This window comes from Aspergillus affinis (assembly GCF_023601865.1).
Source record: "Aspergillus affinis strain CMG 70 chromosome Unknown NODE_2_length_704391_cov_89_054091, whole genome shotgun sequence".
In the NCBI taxonomy this organism is placed as follows: domain Eukaryota; kingdom Fungi; phylum Ascomycota; class Eurotiomycetes; order Eurotiales; family Aspergillaceae; genus Aspergillus; species Aspergillus affinis.
This window is the reverse complement of record NW_026515783.1, coordinates 481489-499264: the sequence shown is the minus strand read 5'-3', so window position 1 is coordinate 499264 and position 17776 is coordinate 481489. Positions and strand designations below refer to the sequence as shown.

The 17776-nt window shown below is 48.3% G+C and overlaps 3 protein-coding genes across 3 annotated transcripts; 2 read left to right on the top strand and 1 right to left on the bottom strand.

Annotated features, from left to right (window-relative positions):
* Nucleotides 1–120: 120 nt before the first annotated feature.
* Nucleotides 121–1735, top strand: KD926_005954 (uncharacterized protein; the record flags this gene model as incomplete). The annotated part of the gene is made up of 4 exons (XM_053099214.1): nt 121–378; nt 598–754; nt 810–1173; nt 1243–1735. 4 exons carry the CDS (start codon nt 121–123, stop codon nt 1733–1735), a joined length of 1272 nt encoding a protein of 423 aa, XP_052960989.1.
* Nucleotides 1736–6306: 4571 nt separating this feature from the next.
* Nucleotides 6307–14990, bottom strand: KD926_005953 (polyketide synthase module; the record flags this gene model as incomplete). Its single annotated transcript, XM_053099202.1, has 14 exons — nt 6307–6449; nt 6603–7746; nt 7813–9587; nt 9641–9729; nt 9793–9854; nt 9917–10249; nt 10302–11636; nt 11696–12698; nt 12745–12904; nt 12958–13078; nt 13137–13631; nt 13680–13839; nt 13893–13977; nt 14033–14990. The coding sequence occupies 14 exons, from the start codon at nt 14988–14990 to the stop codon at nt 6307–6309; spliced, it is 7863 nt and encodes a 2620-aa protein (XP_052960988.1).
* A 1844-nt stretch (nt 14991–16834) lies between these two features.
* KD926_005952 (uncharacterized protein) lies at nt 16835–17697 on the top strand (the record flags this gene model as incomplete). Its single annotated transcript, XM_053099191.1, has 5 exons — nt 16835–16848; nt 16906–16933; nt 17007–17025; nt 17080–17142; nt 17207–17697. The coding sequence occupies 5 exons, from the start codon at nt 16835–16837 to the stop codon at nt 17695–17697; spliced, it is 615 nt and encodes a 204-aa protein (XP_052960987.1).
* Nucleotides 17698–17776: the final 79 nt, after the last annotated feature.

Genomic DNA, 17776 nt, shown 5'->3' with positions numbered 1-17776 from the left:
CGAGAAACGCAGAATATTGTCTAGCAGTGATAATGAGCGTTGAGAATTGCCCTTGGCTCGATACAGCTGTCCCAAGTGATAGGAGGCAGCGAGAATTCGCAAGTCTCCTGGGCCAACATTATGTGTGTAGCCAATGTAGGAATCCTTCAAGAGAGGCAAAGCCTCATCATCGGCTACCGCGAATATTTACAGACGCTTACATCATGGGCTAATAAGCTCAACCTTCAAATGTCTAGTCAGGTCGGCTATAATCCTCCAGTCGATATGAAATCAGCCGTTCCCTTTGTCAATGCGCCAGAGTGTGAGAGCCTCGGATTTTCAGATCAGATTGATGCATACCGTCAATTTTTCGGGCCAGCGGTTCTGTCCGGGAAGAGGGTCATCTCGAATGAGATGGGTGGCGTATTCAGGGGAGCCTATCAGTATACAATATCGGAACTTCTATGGTCAATTCACCGCGAGGAAGTAACTGGTGTCAACCAGTTTGTCTTACACGGTCAATCATACAGAGGCAATTATTCCGGCACCACTTGGCCAGGGTATACATATTTCGGGTATTCTTTCTCAGAGCAATACTCTGAAAAGCAACCTGCTTAGGATCATGGATTTTCAAACGCCCTGGACTATATCGCTCGTTTACAATATACGCAACAAACGGGCAAGCTTCACGCTGACATTGCCGTTTACAATAAACTCTCGCATTCGGATCCCGACTTTCCCCTTCTTTATTCTAATGACGACCTAATACAGCATGGTATGTTCATCTTTCAGTGCAAATAATTCAAAATTATTGTTAACTCTATAGATAGGCTACACCTACAACTATCTGTCTCCAGATAACTTCGCTCTCCCGCAAGCGAAGGTGGTGAACGGCATCCTGGCACCAGAAGATCCTTCTTATAAAACTCTTCTTATCTCTCAAGTTTCGAATATCTCAGTTGATGGAATCCTCAAGGTGCAAGGATACGCTCGCCATGGTCTACCAGACATTCTGAGGGGAGATCCAGCGTATTATACTTCGTATACTGACGGAACTGTCGAACAAGCAAAAGATGCCCTGGATGCTTTGAAGGCGATTGAAAACGTTTATAGTGTTCCACCCGGTGGCGCGGCTGAAAGGCTGATTTCTCTGGGGCTACTCCCAGACGTTCAAGTCAGGACAAATGGGACCTGGTACCCGACCTGGCTTTATGATGAGACCAACAGTTTATCATACTGCTTTATATAAAATGACGGGACTAGGTTCACAAGTGGAACAGTTGATATTGCGACCACTGAAACCCCATATTTGCTTGATGCCTGGACTGGCAAACATGAGCCTTTACACCTGTACCAGAAGTCTGGAAACCGCACAACTATCCACCTCCGTCTCCAAGCAAACCAGACCATCACCCTCGCCTTCGGAAACGACCTTCAACAGGTGCCCAATCTGCATCTCACTAAAGCTCCCTCGACAGTGTTGGGCTACGGCTCGGGTGAGAAATCAGCGGCTCACATAGTATCCGGGACATGGGATGTCCCCCTAACCCTGTCCGACGGAAGAGTGTACCAAACATCTTCGATCCGCCAGCCACCCTCAGCGTTTCCATTAAACAACTGGACTCTCGTGCTTGAACATTGGGAAGCACCCAGGGATTTGTACGATGCTTCGCCGGTTGCTTCCAAGCGCAATACGACCCACAGCCTCACCTCCATTGTCTCGTGGACGGAGATCCCGACTATTGCCAACGTCTGAGGCGTGGGATACTACAGCATCAGCTTCCACTGGCCACCTCGAACCTCATCCTCGAATCAATCCGCGAGCGGGGCGTACATCCGCCTCCCCCGGATTCAATATGCGGCTCAAGTCTACGTCAATGGGGAGATGATTGAACCACTCGACATCGCGGCACCTAAAAAGTCGGGAAAAATGAAGTCTTGATCAAGGTGCCGAGTACGATGTGGAATTATCTTCGGAGCTTCCTCGACGAGATCAAGTTGTTTAACCAGTCATTCTCGGAAAGTTTCAATGCCTTGGGCCTACCTGGAATGGTAACGAATGGATTGATTGATGAAGTCGAGATCGTTCCATTTGTGGCATTTGAGCTCTGAGTGGAACTGAGTTGCCTGGGAGAACTAGTGATGATAGTTGATCTCAATCCAGGCGCTTGTGGGTCAATACGCAGGTATATATTCTGGGGTCATCTGATTTCTCCATTTGAGCTTTGGTGGTCTCGATCCCGTATGTTATATAGAAATGTGTTAACTGAGGTCAAAGACATGGGTCAATATGGATGTTGATATGTTTCGATGGCTGAAGACTTCAATAATTTTGCACCAGATTACGGTAGTGCGATTAAGACCCAATCCATGATCCCCAGTGTCGATTCAGTCATCGTAACTGAACATTTACTTACTTTTTATAACCCAACAGAACCTTCCTGCCTTGAGTTGTATGTTAATTTCTTTTTCCCGCCAGCGATATGCGTTTAAGAATGTCGGTTGTTATTGTTGCTTGTACCTAATAGCTACTGCCGGGACGGGTAAATATAATTCATGCGGATATACTTCAAGACGACCATTATAGAATTTGAACAAAAATAAAAGAGTTTCAAATACCCTAGTCGGTAAGGAAAGATAGCGATGGACAGCCCGAAACCGTATCCGCCACCATTGAGCATTGCAAATGACACTACTCCGAAGGAGACCCAAGCTCAGGTAAGGAATTTCTATATAGCTCATAGCTAAGTGAAAGTAAATACATACGACCACAGGGTGTGGAGAACAGGGCTTCCCGTCCGCTCAGCCGTACTTAAGCCACACGCCGGCAGGTTAGTAGTTGGGTGGGTGACCACCAGCGAATCCCTGCTGTTGTATGTTTTTGCTTTTATTTTTTTGGTCTGTCTCTTTCTGCGCCCTCAAATGAGGGTCATTGATTGTAATGATTGTATCAACTGAACCAGGTCCTTGTTGGGGTTCATCCCGACAGCACTACAAAACAGACTCCGTAGTAGTTACATTATTATTATTTAATCAAGTTTATTGTCCATACCGAGCCCCTAGGGCTATGACAGACCGTGTGTCGTCGGCCTGAGGCTAGGCCTTAGGCCCCTATTAGTTCCTAGGGCTATTCTCTCGTTTGTATACATTCTGTTCCTTTTCCTCGCCCCATACCGCCTTTTTGCGCAGGGCTTTTGAGCTTGTTTGCTCTCCTTGGGATTCTAGCAGGGTGGGTGACGCCTAGGTGTGCCCAGGCCACCCTTCCTGATAGCCTTCTCCGGTCCGTTCAGCCTCTAGAGCTTCTAGGCCCTTTTCATTGTCTCTCTCTGCTCTGTGTTGGTCCTTCTGATGTTGTTCTCCAGAAAGAGTCACGTCTGTATTAGCTATAGAGTCCAGTAGGGCTTTAGTAGCTTTAGGCTCCCCAAAGAGCCTGCTTTCCGGGTGGGTTTCTTATACGGAAGGCCTTGCTATTCCCGCTCTATCTAGAGCTGTGTATATCACCTCTCGTTGCCGTCGCCATTGCCTGCAGCTGACTAGTATATGAGAGACTGTCCCCCTAGGAGCTTGGCGGTTTTGGCAGGTCCCTCTTTCTCGAGATATTATGCGGTGTAGATATGATCCGATAGCTGCATGTCCTACCTTCATCTGGAAGTATCTGTGACGACCTGAGTGTAGAGCGTTGCTCTACTCAGGTTGTTTGCATAGTTTGCACCGTTTGATTCATTTTTCCTATACAGTGGGTTTGTTTACTGCTTCATGCAGTAAATCGGTGTTTTCTTCTGTCAACCGTATGTGACCGCTAGTCACATAGGAGACCTTCCTATTCCGGACATCGGTATTGGTAACTACCGATCCTCGAGGATTATGCAGATTTTTCTGATATTTCCACGGTTCAAAAGTTATGTCTCTTCCAGCTGCCTTTTTAGGTTAGATTGCTTATCATTCTTCATGTATTTAAACCACCGTTTGCAGCTAGATTGAAAGAATCAGACCTTCATCATTCGATATTCCTAAGGGTACATTACTAGCAATTACGCCTAGAGAGACGGCCCACATCTTCTTCTTTCCTCAACCTAGTGCCTCGTAACTAGCCTACAATAAAGATCATTTCTGCATTCCTGAGGTTATCACAGACTATGCGCATTAAAATCCCCCCGAAATAGGCATCTTCCTTCTAGAACTCGGTTTCTGTTAAGATCCTCTATCGCTCTTCTTCGTCGCTCGCTGATCCCTTGCCAGCAGTAGTTCTTGCCAATCTAGTTATTATAGCAGTTGACTATCCGGGTTCTTCGGGTCTTTTTGACCCTATCTAGCTACCAGATATCTAGGGCTATCAGATAAGGACAGTTTATTAGGTCCGTGCGGGCCTCTATCACCAGCTTATTAAGAAGATTCCGGCGGACAGCAATTGCCAGTCTCTGCTTCTTGCGTTCCCCAGCCTCTGGCCAGTATATTTGAGATGCCCCATGTCGAAAGTCTGTATCGACATAGGGCTCCTGTAAGCATGCCAGGCTCACCCCTAGCTCTAGCCCTGCTTCTAGTGCCGCAATTGTGACTGCGTATGTCTTGCGGCAGTTATGTTGTATTGCCAGCATTAGGAGTTATTCAGTTCCGTAGTAGGACCCCGGGGGGTCCTATACTCTTCCAGATCTGTATCATGTCTGCGGCTGGCTGTTCGGGTTTGTATCAACTGGGTTTCTTTTCCTGTCAGGGTTCGCGGGCTGGCTAGTACTGAGCTGCTTCTTATTTGCCTGGGCTGTCGGTTTTTGATAATCACTGCAAAAGCTGGTGTAGGTTGACTTGGTCATTGCCCTAAGCAGATATCCTATCGATTCAACGGAATGTAGGTATATGCTCGGAGGGTAAAAGTGAAGTGCCATTTCTAAACTACAGTCTGCCTAGCTATTTATAGTTCCACTTGTTTACACCTATGCATTCCTGATCCCTTGGTATGCCATTTGGAATGGTAGGCCAAGTCTAGGCCAAGCAAGGTGCTGTGCGGTTTGTGGATTAGGTCAGGATACTCCACCTCTCTGGTCTGGTTGACAACATCGTTCCAACAGCTGGACTCTGTGGACGTTGGCTGGCTCGGACGTGATGTTGTTTCGGGTTATCTTTTTGATCTCTTCTATCATTTTCCTGTCTTCAGGCTGCTCGTTTAGCTGGGCAGTATTCTGTGGTGGCCATATCAAAGAGCATGAAAAGTAACTCTTATAGCAAGATTCAATTTTTGAATAGTTTCATGCACTGGCTCATTCACAAATACTTGCACCGCCGAAGATCCTGGCGATCAACACTGATATTTTCAGATTTACAGGCTGAACTACCGCATAGGTCGGCATAGAAAGCTTGTAGGTAATGGTTGGCAAAAGAAATCTATGAATTCATTCCATCCACTTGGCTAACTCTCCAAGGAAAAGAAGGCCCTATCCATGGTGATAAAAATGGCCAACACCATTACCATCTGCCTTAAATTGAATTTGAGAAAGAAAAAAGGCTTTACCCGTGTTGTATGCCCTGATAGTGAAAGGAGCTTTGATAGGTTCGTAGTTAATATGCAACGGGAATTCACTCAACCCCTTGTATGTAGGCAGTTACAGGGTTCTTCAACCTACTCAGCTTCCTATCCCATCGTTCTTCCTCCTAGGTTCCCCTTTCAACGAATGATTGAATCTGAATCGAGATACTACTACGATGGCGGAGCTTTGACATTGCATGAAATTCATCTCCATCATCCTCATCGTAGCTATTCGGTTATGAGAACAGTTAAATAGAAACCTCGGCCTACGTCTGTTCCTACGTCGTTGTTGTCACGTCTGTCTCGTTTCTGTCGACGTTATCTGCTGTCCGATCTCCACGATGACATGGTTCCAACCCAACGACGTGAGTTCAGCGCTTTGAGTTTGTGGACTTGGAATATTGACTATTTTGAAAGGACAACCGTTGCTTTTACTGTGGATCTCCTCATCATGGCCTCACGTTAGGTCTCGATCAGGGTTTTAGGCACCTGAGGTCCCCGGAGAAAGCTCAGCTCAACCGGTAACTCTCCTCCTGTCAGGGCTACAAACGACGAAAAAAAGGTTAGTGCCCTTCTCCCCTTTGAGTCCAATGCGTACGAAGTGGTCTAATCAGTCCTAACTGTCTCTAGTTATCGTCCATCAATTTCCATCCAGAATGGAGAGCTCCCTCGCCGTTCATCATCAATGGCAGCGATGTCAGTTCAAGAAAGCATAGTATTGAAGTACATCGTCGGATTATGATAAAGTGTCACCGCAGATTTGATCGATACACTTGCGGATGCTGGAGCAAGGGCGGATTCATGCAATGTTAGCTGCGTCGTAACAAAAATTCGAAATGTGACCCGGGACCCATGTCCCCCAGGTGGACCATTGCTGCGAGCGACACCTGGTGGCCCGCGGGTCGGGTCGCCGGTGCGGGCGAAGGTGCTGGCCCGGCTGCAGATGACACCGCTGATCAAATAGAATTAGTGTAGGAGCGCAATTGCCTGTTTTTTTTCCCGCTTTACTGAAACGAAGAGTCCGTTCAACTTGATATATTCCCAAATATCTATTGTGAACCTTTATGTACAGTATAGATTCGTTAACAATTTCACCACTTCTCACCTTTCAGTTTACTTTTACTAGTTGCCAAGTGCCCAATCGACGAGATCGTCGAGCTTCCAAGAATATCAAAAACAGCGATATCCGCCTGTATCTCTTTAGTGAACCAGCTTCGCAGTTCCACGGCCACTAAAGAGTCCACACCATACTGATGAAGCGGTTTATTTGCGTCCAGGTCGGGCATGGCAATTGAGAGAGCCTTCGAAAGCTTGGCCGTCAACGCCTGAGTCACCGCAGCGCTGGCTTCAGCGAGTGATTGTGCCTCGCCTAGCATGGCAGCGACATTGGCACTTTCCGCAGCAGAACCGTTGTTACTGCCTGGTCCTTTATATGGGCGCAGCCGGCGGAAGAGCGGCCTTTCAATCGCACTCTGTATTTCTGCGGTGATATTATCTAACCTGGGGGCGAGTCGGACGATATTCTGGCAGGTGGTCGTTGTGTAGGGATCCGCGCGTGGGTCACAGTACATATCCAGCAGCGCGTGCATCTCTGGTTCCGTAATGAGGATGAAGGGCGAATGGTTCATGAACTTTTCGGCGAGTTTCGCATCCTCAACGACGGCACCAGTAAAACCAATAACTCCCAAATCGAGGGATGTGGCCTTCTCTCCGAGCGCGACGCGGTGGCGCGCCAGCGCATCCTGGAAAGTATTGCCAGCAGCATAGTTGGCTTGGCCTCTGCCTCCGATAACACCAGCAACCGATGATAACATGACGAAGAATTCCATGCCGGAAGGAAGTTGCTGGTGAAGATTCCAAGTGCCCTGGACTTTAGGAAATACTACCTCCTGCCAAGATTGATGGCTCATCGATTCGAAACTAGAATCCCGCAATACCATCGCCGCTTGAATACATCCCTTGAACGGGGGCATGCGTTCTCGACACTCGGAGAGGGCTCTTGCCACAGAATCCGAGTCTGATACATCGCACCGTGGGATCATGACACTTGCGCCCTTGGCGGAAAGCTCTTGCAATAGTTCGGCGGCCTTAGGGCTGCGAGCCCCGGAGCGCGAGAGAAGTAGCAAATTGCGCGCACCCCGGTCAACTAGCCAGGTGGCAATTGTACGTCCGAGACCTCCAAGTCCACCAGAGATGATGTAAGTGCCATTTGCATCCAAGGACGTACTAGGATGCGTCTCCAACACAGTCTGGAAAGTGGTTAGTTTATTTTGTCTTCGTCGAAAAAGTGAAAAGAAACATGCGGCGACGCTTACTGTGACCTGATCATCCTTCCTCATCTCAATAACAATTTTGCCGATATGCTTTCCACCCTGCATCGTACGGAAGGCCGACTCCATGTCCCCAATCCCGTAAAGCTGCACATCTCGTGCGGGTTGGAGCTTCCCTTCTGAAATCATCCGGAAGACATCCTCTAGGGCATTCGCACAAACATCTGGTCGATCATTCATCATCGACGCTAGATTAATAGCACTGAACGACACGTTATGCAGGAATTTGGCCATGGGGAGACGATCGTTTGCCAAGATATCTTTAATTCCAATCTCCAGGAAGCGACCGTATGGAGCGATGCATTCCCATGACTCCTTCAGGCTTTCACCAGCCAAGGAATTAAATATCACATCGACACCACAGCCATGAGTGCGCTCTTTGATAGCGGGGGTAAATAGCGTGGAGCGACTGGAGAAGATGTGGGACTCTGGAATATTGTAAAACTCCATAAGGAATTCCTTCTTGTGCTGAGATCCCACCGTTGCGAACACTTCGGCTCCAAGGTTCTGTGCGATTTGGATCGCTGCTTGCCCAGTGCCACCTGCAGCGGCATGGATTAGGATTGATTCCTTGGCACGCATGCGAGCCACATCATGGATCGCAATGAACGCAGTAGCAAAGTTGACTGGTACTGCTGCAGCGTCACTGAAAGAAACATTTCGCCCGATCTTCACCACGGCCCCGGTTTCCCGGACGCGAATGAAACTCGAAAAGCAACCTTGATTCAGCAGAGCGACGGAATCCCCAACACGGAAACGCTTGCATGCCTCTCCGGTGCGAGTAACGACACCTGAGCATTCGAATCCAGTATGAGGCGAATTCAGCTGACCCACCGCAATAAGAACGTCACGGAAGTTGACACCAGAGCATTTTACTTGGACTTCCATCTCATCAGCTGCCAAAGGTTGATGTGCAAGCTCATCTTCTATGAACTTGAATCCACGAAGGAGGTTTGAATTGGCGCTGTCAAGTTGAAGAGGAACGCCACATTTAAAGCTCTGTACCTTGGTGTGCCATCCCGCAGTTCGGGAAGAGATGTCTTTATTCACAGAAGGGGAAGCCACCAAGCGGGGAATATGCAGGATGCCTTGATCCTCAACGTACTCGGTATCAATGATCTGCTTGATGGTCGTCGCCCGGAGTAGCGAATTGATCACCTTTGTCGTTTGGTAGACCAGGTGCTGTGAACCACCACTTCGCGGGTCTAGTGATAACATATAGCATTTCTTGCGATCGTCCTCTGCAGTAACTGCCCGGAACAGCCCATCTGCTACCCTATAATGAGGATTCGAGCTCGAAAAACCCCCACCAGAGTTAATCCACAGTAGATCAATGGCTGAGCAGAATAAGTGTTGCAAGGTGAAAAATAGCTGAGGCTCCATTTCATGAAGCGTCGGTCTTTCCAGATCAAGCAAGAAAATTCGCAAGGTAGGAGCGCTCGAGACCTCCTCAGGAACGTCCTCAATAGGCAAACAGCTGACTGGTTTCTCAGTGAGCGGCTGGTAGTGCGATTCCAACATCTTCGCGGTCTCGGTCTGTCTCAACGAGTGTTTGCTGTAATAGATTTCGAACTCAGATTCGCACGTCTCGTCCTGATTTTCCTCGACAGCAGTTGCAGCCAGTATGCTGCACTCCCAGCAGCGCGGGTCATCGTAATCTTGCAGAGATAAGTCTACCCCTGAAAAGCCGGTCTGCTGGAGTAGATCGTTCCATTGACTAGTCTCCACACAAGGACCAAACTTGCGGTATGATTCGGAGCCTGACGGCATTAGCAAAAAGCCTGACCTACACGCCAACGTACAAGACGCTTACTGAGCCACCATCCTTCCAGCAATCCAAAGATAAACGAAGTTCGAAGAATGTCAGGAGCCACAAGCTCATTCAGGACAAGCTTTCCGCCTCTACAGAGGACATATTAGTACTTCCTGAGCTGAAGTGATCTGCGAGAAGAACGATAAACATACGGTTTCAGCAGTTTGCGAGAATTAGTCAAGGTCTTCTTCAAATCATGAGTTGCATGGAGCACCTGAATAATGGTCAGTTTTCTCAGCGATTGTCATAAGAAGAAAAGAATGTGTCTTTTCATACCAAAGAGGCGACAACTACATCGTACGTTCCGCACTCAAATCCTTGCTCGGCTGGGTCCTTCTCAATATCAAGTGCGTTGAACTTAACGCGATCCCCCTCAGCCTTGAAGAGGTCCTGTGCTTCACCAAAGAACGACCGCGAGATATCGGTGAAATCCCATTGGGAATATCGTCGCTCACTAGACTCATCGTCAGTGCGACCAAGGGATCGCATGAGAATGTCCGTGATGGATCCAGTGCCTGCGCCGACTTCAATAACCCGCAGAGCATTGTTATGATTAGAGAGAATGTCCAGGTAGGCACCAAATCGATGGACGCCGACGGTGTCGTAAAGCTGGTAAAGCACAAGTCAGCAAAACCCAGTTTCCCAAAAGCCCACAACATACAGATTCAAAATAAAAGTCCTTTAGCTGCGTCCCTCCAAACAAGAAGGTCAACGGGTCTAGCTCTCCATTGAGAAGCTGCGGGAGATGACGCGACACATTAGCTGCGACGTATCCTCGGGCATTGACCTTCGAAATGCGTTCTTCAGCGTGTTGAATAAAGGCGGGGTCGTTAAATCGACTTGTCCACGGCTCATGCGCGAACACGACTTCGGAATCATGAAGCCGTCTCTCTTGCTCAATCATCCATTCAAGGTATTTCCTCAAATGTGGCTGAGGGGGGTTGTATTCTTGCTTGCGCAGTTCTGATAGAGTCTTTAACACTCGCGCGAAAATAACAAATGCGGTCTCTGTGAAGAAGTCCCCTAATTCGTAGTTGTCCGGCATTGAGTCATTGCAGAGCTTAAGCACCTGCTGGTTGGTGAGCAATTGTGGGTCCGGCTTCCATTCTAGCTGGTGACATCTTTGGGCTTGGGAGATGTCTTCCTCAACATCCTCTGTGGTGGTGTCGCTGACCACATTCATTTGAAGACCGGTGACATCAACAAAGACATCCTGTAGCGTGTCACCAAATGCACGAACATGACCGATAATTCCGTGATGAGGGTCATCAGTGCGGGTGCAATATGTTCGAAGAAGTTCTGATTGGGCGCCTTGAGCGAGCTTTTCATGCGAGATCCACATCTTTTCCAGTCTTCTGGGAACGACTGTTGGGAACACCTGCGTTCCAGACTTCGACAGTGTCCAGAGTGCTGTCTGAACAATGCCGTCAAGCGTTGTGGGATGGAGGGTCTCGTTTCCTTTTTCACCACGACGGACCTGACCAACCACCTTATAATCATCGTCCCGGTGAAACGACAGGTTGCTGATCATTTGGAAGGCTTCACCATAGGCAAGTCCACACCGGGATGTGAAGTCATATATAGCAGCATTGTCCATTGGTGGGGTGGTTTTGCGCTCCAAATCCGAGTAAGCTTTAACTTGGGCAGCGAGAAGCTCTTTAGAGATCCTTTCGTCCTCCTGAGAGGGTGACGAATCAGTCGGGCTATACACGATCTGAATAGATCCAGCACAGCATTCGATCCAGTTGTCCCCGTCATAACTGCACAGCCGGAAGTTAAACCAACTTGGGCTTTTGGAAGCAGCATCCTGAACAGGACGCATGAAAAACCCTGTCTCAACAGAGCCCGTATTAGACGGAATGCGCACCGCAGCACTAAAACTTGTATCTCTGATATTGAAGCCGCTTATAGCTTTACCGGGTTCTGCCAATTGCTTTGCGGCTTCGATAGCCATCACCAACATGCCCATACCAGGGTAAACAATAGATCCGTTAACCTGCAGGCTCAGCGTGAGTATGCTTGTAGACCAGGCGCGGGGAGGAAAAGAAAGCTTACCTTATGATCGGCAACCCAGGGAATTTCGGAGATTTTGATCCTGTGTCGCCAATGGGCCTCTAAAGGGTTCCAAAGTGGGTTGGGAGTGCCCAGCAGATCGTTCCGACCGAAGCGAGGATGTCGGAGTCCCTTACTCTCTAGACTCTCGCGCCAGTAAGATTTGGAGTGGTCAAAAGAATACTCGGGAAGATTTGCTAAAGTCCGTGGAGGAGGCCGGAGAGAATCCATGTTGACAGAAGACAGATCAACTGGATATCCAGCGCAATGGAGATTGCCGACCGCAGAAAGCGCCGTCTCAGCAGCTGACACATTACGTACCAGGATAGAATAGTAGGAAAGCTCTTTGCCCAAAGACTTCAGAATATCTTTGCAGGCGCCTTGCAGTACCGCATGGGGGCCTACCTCAACCAAGTGATGAATTGGTTTCCGCCTTCGGTGGCTGTAATCCAGCTTCTTGGTCGGGTCGGTCGAAGGTCCAGAGCAGATTTTTGACAAGGCGTCGGAGAACAATACTGGCGACACCATATTTCGCACCCAATAGTGGGAAGCACGAAGAGACTTTGAGTCTATCCAATCACCAGTCACCGAAGAGACCATCTGTGGCGAAGGTTTATGGATTGCCGAAGGCTTCTCCAACACACCGAGGGCTTCTTCATACTCGTCTGCGATTTCTTGCATTTGAGCTGAGTGATAGCCCACTCCTACCTTCAACTTCCGAGCGAATATGTTGGCCTCATCAAATTGCTCCTTGAGTACATCGATGAGAACCTCATACCCGGAAACAGTCACACTTGTCGGGCTGTTGACGCAGGCAACATTCACAGACCCGTCCTTGTGTTCGTGTGTCACCGCATCTAAGTAAGGTGCTACATCCTTTACCGAAAGAGCAACAGCCAACATCGAGCCTGACCTAGAACTGCTCTTCTCCAATCTGCTGCTCAACCTTCCTCGTTGGTAAGCTATTTTCCAAGCTGATTCTCGAGTGATTGCGTTTGCAGAATACCTGGATAAATTAGTGTGTGCTCTGAGCGATGGTAATCATAACTTACGCAGCAGCGATCTCTCCAGAAGAATGACCCACCACGGAATGGGGCACGATATTCCAGGCACGCAGGCAATCAACCAAGCCAACCTGAAGAGCAGTGCACATAGTCTGGCTGAATTCTGGCTTATTCACACGGGATTCGGCCTGTGACTTTTGGAACTCATCTATAAAGTGTGTTAAAACCAGATTTACATCAAATTCTAGCGATAATACATACCAAGAAGGTTCCATTCACAGCCGATAGAGGTGAGATAATGTGATGCAGCTTTCAAACTCCGGAGAAACAATGGAGTATATTGAAGCATCTCCCGGCCCATAGCAAACCACTGGGCTCCTTGCTATAAGCACTCACCATTAGCATAGAAAAGAAAGAACTTCACAAAGGTGCTTTCTTACCCCAGAAAATACCATCGCCATATTTGGCGACGCTCTGGACTTTTGCGCAGGCGCGAATTTATCTGCCAGCAGGGTCCAATCATCTGCTGAACCAGCGACGGCGAATGTCTTCCAAGGATGGTGGGTTCGTCGATTGCCCAAGGTATATGCCAGGTCATGCAAAAGGCCAGCCTTTTCTGTAGATGGAAATTCGGATAAGAATGGCTTCCATGTCTCCTGAAGACGCTGAATGCCCTTTTCATCACGGGTGGACCAGACTAGAAGTTTGGGCGGCACATTCTCGTTGATAGTGGCAATTTTGACACTACCATCCTTTTCACTCTGATGTAAGACAGGGCTTTCAACCGTATTGTGATTTCCTAGCAGGTTACGAGACTTCAGGTAATTCAGGGCGTCGTCAAAAACAATGTGTGAATTCGTTCCTCCAAACCCGAATGAGCTAACAGAAGCTCTTCGAAGACCGTCTGTTGGCCATGGGACGGGCTTCTTTGCGACCTAATTTCAGGTTAGGCATTGCACAATAAAGATCTTCAGACACCATACCTTGATATTCAGAAATTCGGCGTCAATACGGCGATTCAGCCTTTCAAAGTTCTCGCTGTTGGGGGGGATGACGCCCTTTTCTAAAGCGAGGATGGTTTTCATAACACCTGCTATTCCACTGCCTCCTTCCAAATGACCAATATTAGATTTGACAGATCCTCTGATACCATGTTAGATGGGCTGGTTAGAAATCGCTTGGTCTTGAGTGCTTACATGTATAGGGGTTCCTCTGCAGAACGAACCGATCGAAAGACTGAACCGATGGCCTTGCTTTCAATTGGATCGCCCACCGCCGTTCCTTCAGGTTGGTTCCTGTCAGTATGCGGACAACCAAGAGAGGGCAAGGGGTTTACCTGTTCCATGTGCTTCAAAATAGCGGGTTAAATTCATGTCGAGACGACCCTTCCGGTAGGTGTCGCGAATCAACTGTTCCTGCATTTCCATGCTCGGCATTGTGATGCCTGGAGTTTTCCCATCCTGATTTGATGCACTGGATCGTATAACAGCTCGGATAGGATCACCGTTACGGACGGCGTCCTCCAGAGGACGAATAACAATAGCACCAATGCCTTCACCGCGAGCGAATCCATTCCCACGGTCATCGAAGCTATAGCATCGACTATCTGGCGATAGAAGACCAAGATTACTTAAACTGAGAGTAGTCTCGACACTAACGATTGAGTTCACGCCCATGGCAATTCCCATGGTGGCATCGCCGCTCCAAATTGATTTGCATGCCAGATCAATGGCTACCAGACTACTAGAGCATGCTGTATCAACGGTGGCACTGGGACCAAGAAGGTTGAAGAACCAGCTCACGCGATTCGAAAGCATATTCCCGCCTGTTCCGGTAGCGCAAAATTTGGAAGCGTCCAAACGATCCCGGGTCTGTATCACCTGGTAATCGTTTGAGGACGCCCCGGTGAAGACGCAGGTTTTTGAGCGAGCCAGCTGCTCCATGGTCAAACCCGCGCTTTCTACGGCGCGATAAGACGTTTCAAGGGTCAACCGCTGCTGCGGATCCATCGCGACAGCTTCAGCAGCCGTGATCGAGAAAAAGGGGGCATCAAAAAGACTAGAATCCTCAGTCATAAAATGCCCGCCGCGATTGGACACCGAATCCATGCGGTTTGGGTCAGGGTTGTAAAAGGCTTCGATGTTCAACCGGTCTGCTGGGAACTCCTTAGATGCGCATCTGCCCTCCATGATCATATTCCAGAATGCATCGGGGGACACGGCATCTTCCGGGAATTTCAGCGACAGACCTACCACAGCCAGAGCTGGGAGAGAATCATGCAGTGATTCAGGCATGTTGTAGTTGACGAATTGATTGTTGAAAAAGATTGTTGAAATTCTTTCTGCTCCAAGGAAAGCTGCGACAAGGCGAAGGACCCTTTTCTATATAATTCTTTCTCTAGTCACACCTTACTACCGGTGATAAGCGCACTCTAACAATCACGCCTTGGTAAATTCAAACCGTCGGATCCAAACACAAGCTTGACCGATGGATGATCACTGCTGCATCGGGGCGATTCCCACCAATCCCTTCAGTCCCCTGCAGAGAGCACTGAAGTCTCCAAGTCCGATCCTCGTCCGTTGAGCGATAAACTCCCGATAAGACCCGTCTGTGGACACAAATCGCGGTGCAAATGATATTCGCAAACTCAGCTAAGTTGGGGCAGGAGGCGCGCTGAGCCATGGGCCAGAACGGCGTGCTCGGGTCCGATCGCTAGATTCTAGCGCAATGCTTTGATTCGAAGACTTGGATATATGATCCATTGGTATGAATTCAGCTGCATTGCCAGCAGTGGGGCAGGGGACATCAGCTTCGCGTCGAGTCACGGTTGGGCGTGCGGTGGAGAGGAGAAGGAGCGGAGGAGGAGGCGGAATGGCAAAAAACTCGGCGGCCCCGTGTTGTGATTATATCAGCAGCGTGTGTTGCCTTTCAGTATCTGGCAAATACAGTTTTCTTCAGTGAATATACATTTCCCATATGCATTTCATGGGTCGGGATTCAAGGGTCGGACGTAACATTTATGGTTTCAATAATGCCAAACTCAATTTCTTTGCGATTACAGTTCGAACTTCAACTTTATAACACAGTGATTCGGCAATTCACTTACCGCAGCGCTGGTAAGTTGAACGTTTTTGTTTAAACGTGACAGACTTCTTCTTGCCGTCCATGACTAGAGTAATAGAATTTAGTTCGAGGTACTCTGCAAGTGTAGGTTTTGCTGGGTATCTTTAGAATTATAGCACCTTTTTTTCCGTCTCTCAAAGTGCATGAACGCGCAAAAGTTAACCTACGACAATGGTTGTGTCGCTCCTATACTTTGAGACTACTGGAATGCGAAGATGAAGTTAAAAGGAATAGTTACTCAACCATGAAACTCCTTGTATGCTAGGCTCTCTCAGCTTCTCGGTGGGTTGCTCATTATTGGTAGTCCTTTGATATTATAGCATTGGTACAATTGTCCGTACTCCGAGGCCGGGTATGTACATAGCCTAGGAAAGGGATCGACAGGATCGAACCTTTCCTCGCTCACCTTACCTTCTTGGCCCACAAATATAGAGTCTATGTTCCTAGTTGCCATTTAGCTCTTTCTCTCTTCCTATTCTCACCATACACCGTACTGAAACGATCACGATAAGCTTTGTCCTGCAAAGAATGATCTGTATGATCTCAGTCTACAATCATTACTTGATCGACAATTGCGGAGGCGAAGAAACAAGGCGTAGACGATAGATAATGTCTGACTACACTATTCCCTCCTTCCCGAGGAGGCATTCAGAGGAGGCGAGCTCTAGGAGGTTAATGTCACTCGTTCATCTGAAGCTGTCAGCTATATCAATGACGTGTGTGGAGCCCTGGCGTTGGGACCAAGTAGTGCGTTATTTTCTGCCCTTGAACCTTGTCGTTTTCGTGACTACACAGAAGATTGACTCTGGTCCAAGCGGATTACATCACAGTCTTGGAATAGTACATCGTGCGACATGATGATAGTGGTTCTTCGCTGGCGCCATGGTGGGCCAAACGCCAGAGATCTCTGCCTCATAAGACCCTCAGCAACCAGCCTTTGCTCCATCTTTATCTTTCATTCATCAATTGTTTCACCTGTGTTAATTGAACGCTCAAAACTCTTTACTTTGCCAATATGCGTTTCTGCTGGTCAGTGTAATGTTCCTTTGAAACATGTTTCTTCAGACACCTGACATAGTAGAACAGCTTGCACGGCTCTGGAAGTAATTCCCGGGTAAGTTTTCAATGGAGATAACATTATGACTGGTATAAAATCAAACCTTCTAACACCTTCATGTGGTGTAAAGCTTCTCCAGCAGCAAATTGGTAAGTTGCCTTCAAATTTCGTGTTAGATTGACAGAACTAACAAGTAAATGTAGCGGCCGTTAGATACGAACTAGGAGACCGACACACCTATGACTTCGTGGAAGGTTGCGTACCATGTGAGGCCCATCCTGGTAGATACCCATCCTTCCGATAGTGTTATGACATGCTAATTCGGCCTAGCGCTCAAGGACAATATGTCCCCTGACGAAAAGGCGTTTTCTTATGTTGATCCCGTAGATGCCGAGTCATGGATACAAGCCGTTGAAGGTCTGGATCAATACGTGACCAACGAAGGACCCTTTGACGGGGTCATTGGCTTTAGTGCCGGCGCTAGCCTTGCTATTCTGTGGCTACTCTGGCGCCAGCAGAAGCAAGATATCCCCGTCAAAATGGGAGTCTTCTTCTCTAATGCCCACGGCCCCGACCACCTTAAGGAACTCGGTGTCTCACTTAGTAGTGAGGATCTGAATCTGCCAACGGCACATATCTGGGGCAGCTGTGATGATGGCCAGGGACAGTTTACCGCAAAGTGTGGCTGGGGAGCCTGTAAGGCCGACAGAAGATCTGTGTACATCCATGGTAAGGGACACGAAATTCCTACTGCACCGGACGATACTATTGGGATGGTGAAGGCCATTGATCGGGCGATTCTGCGTGCTGGATTTGTTTGAAATTGGCAGGAAATGTTGCTAGGGGTTGTCAGAATGAGACTGTAATCGGAGAGTGGATAATTCATTCATGTATCTACGT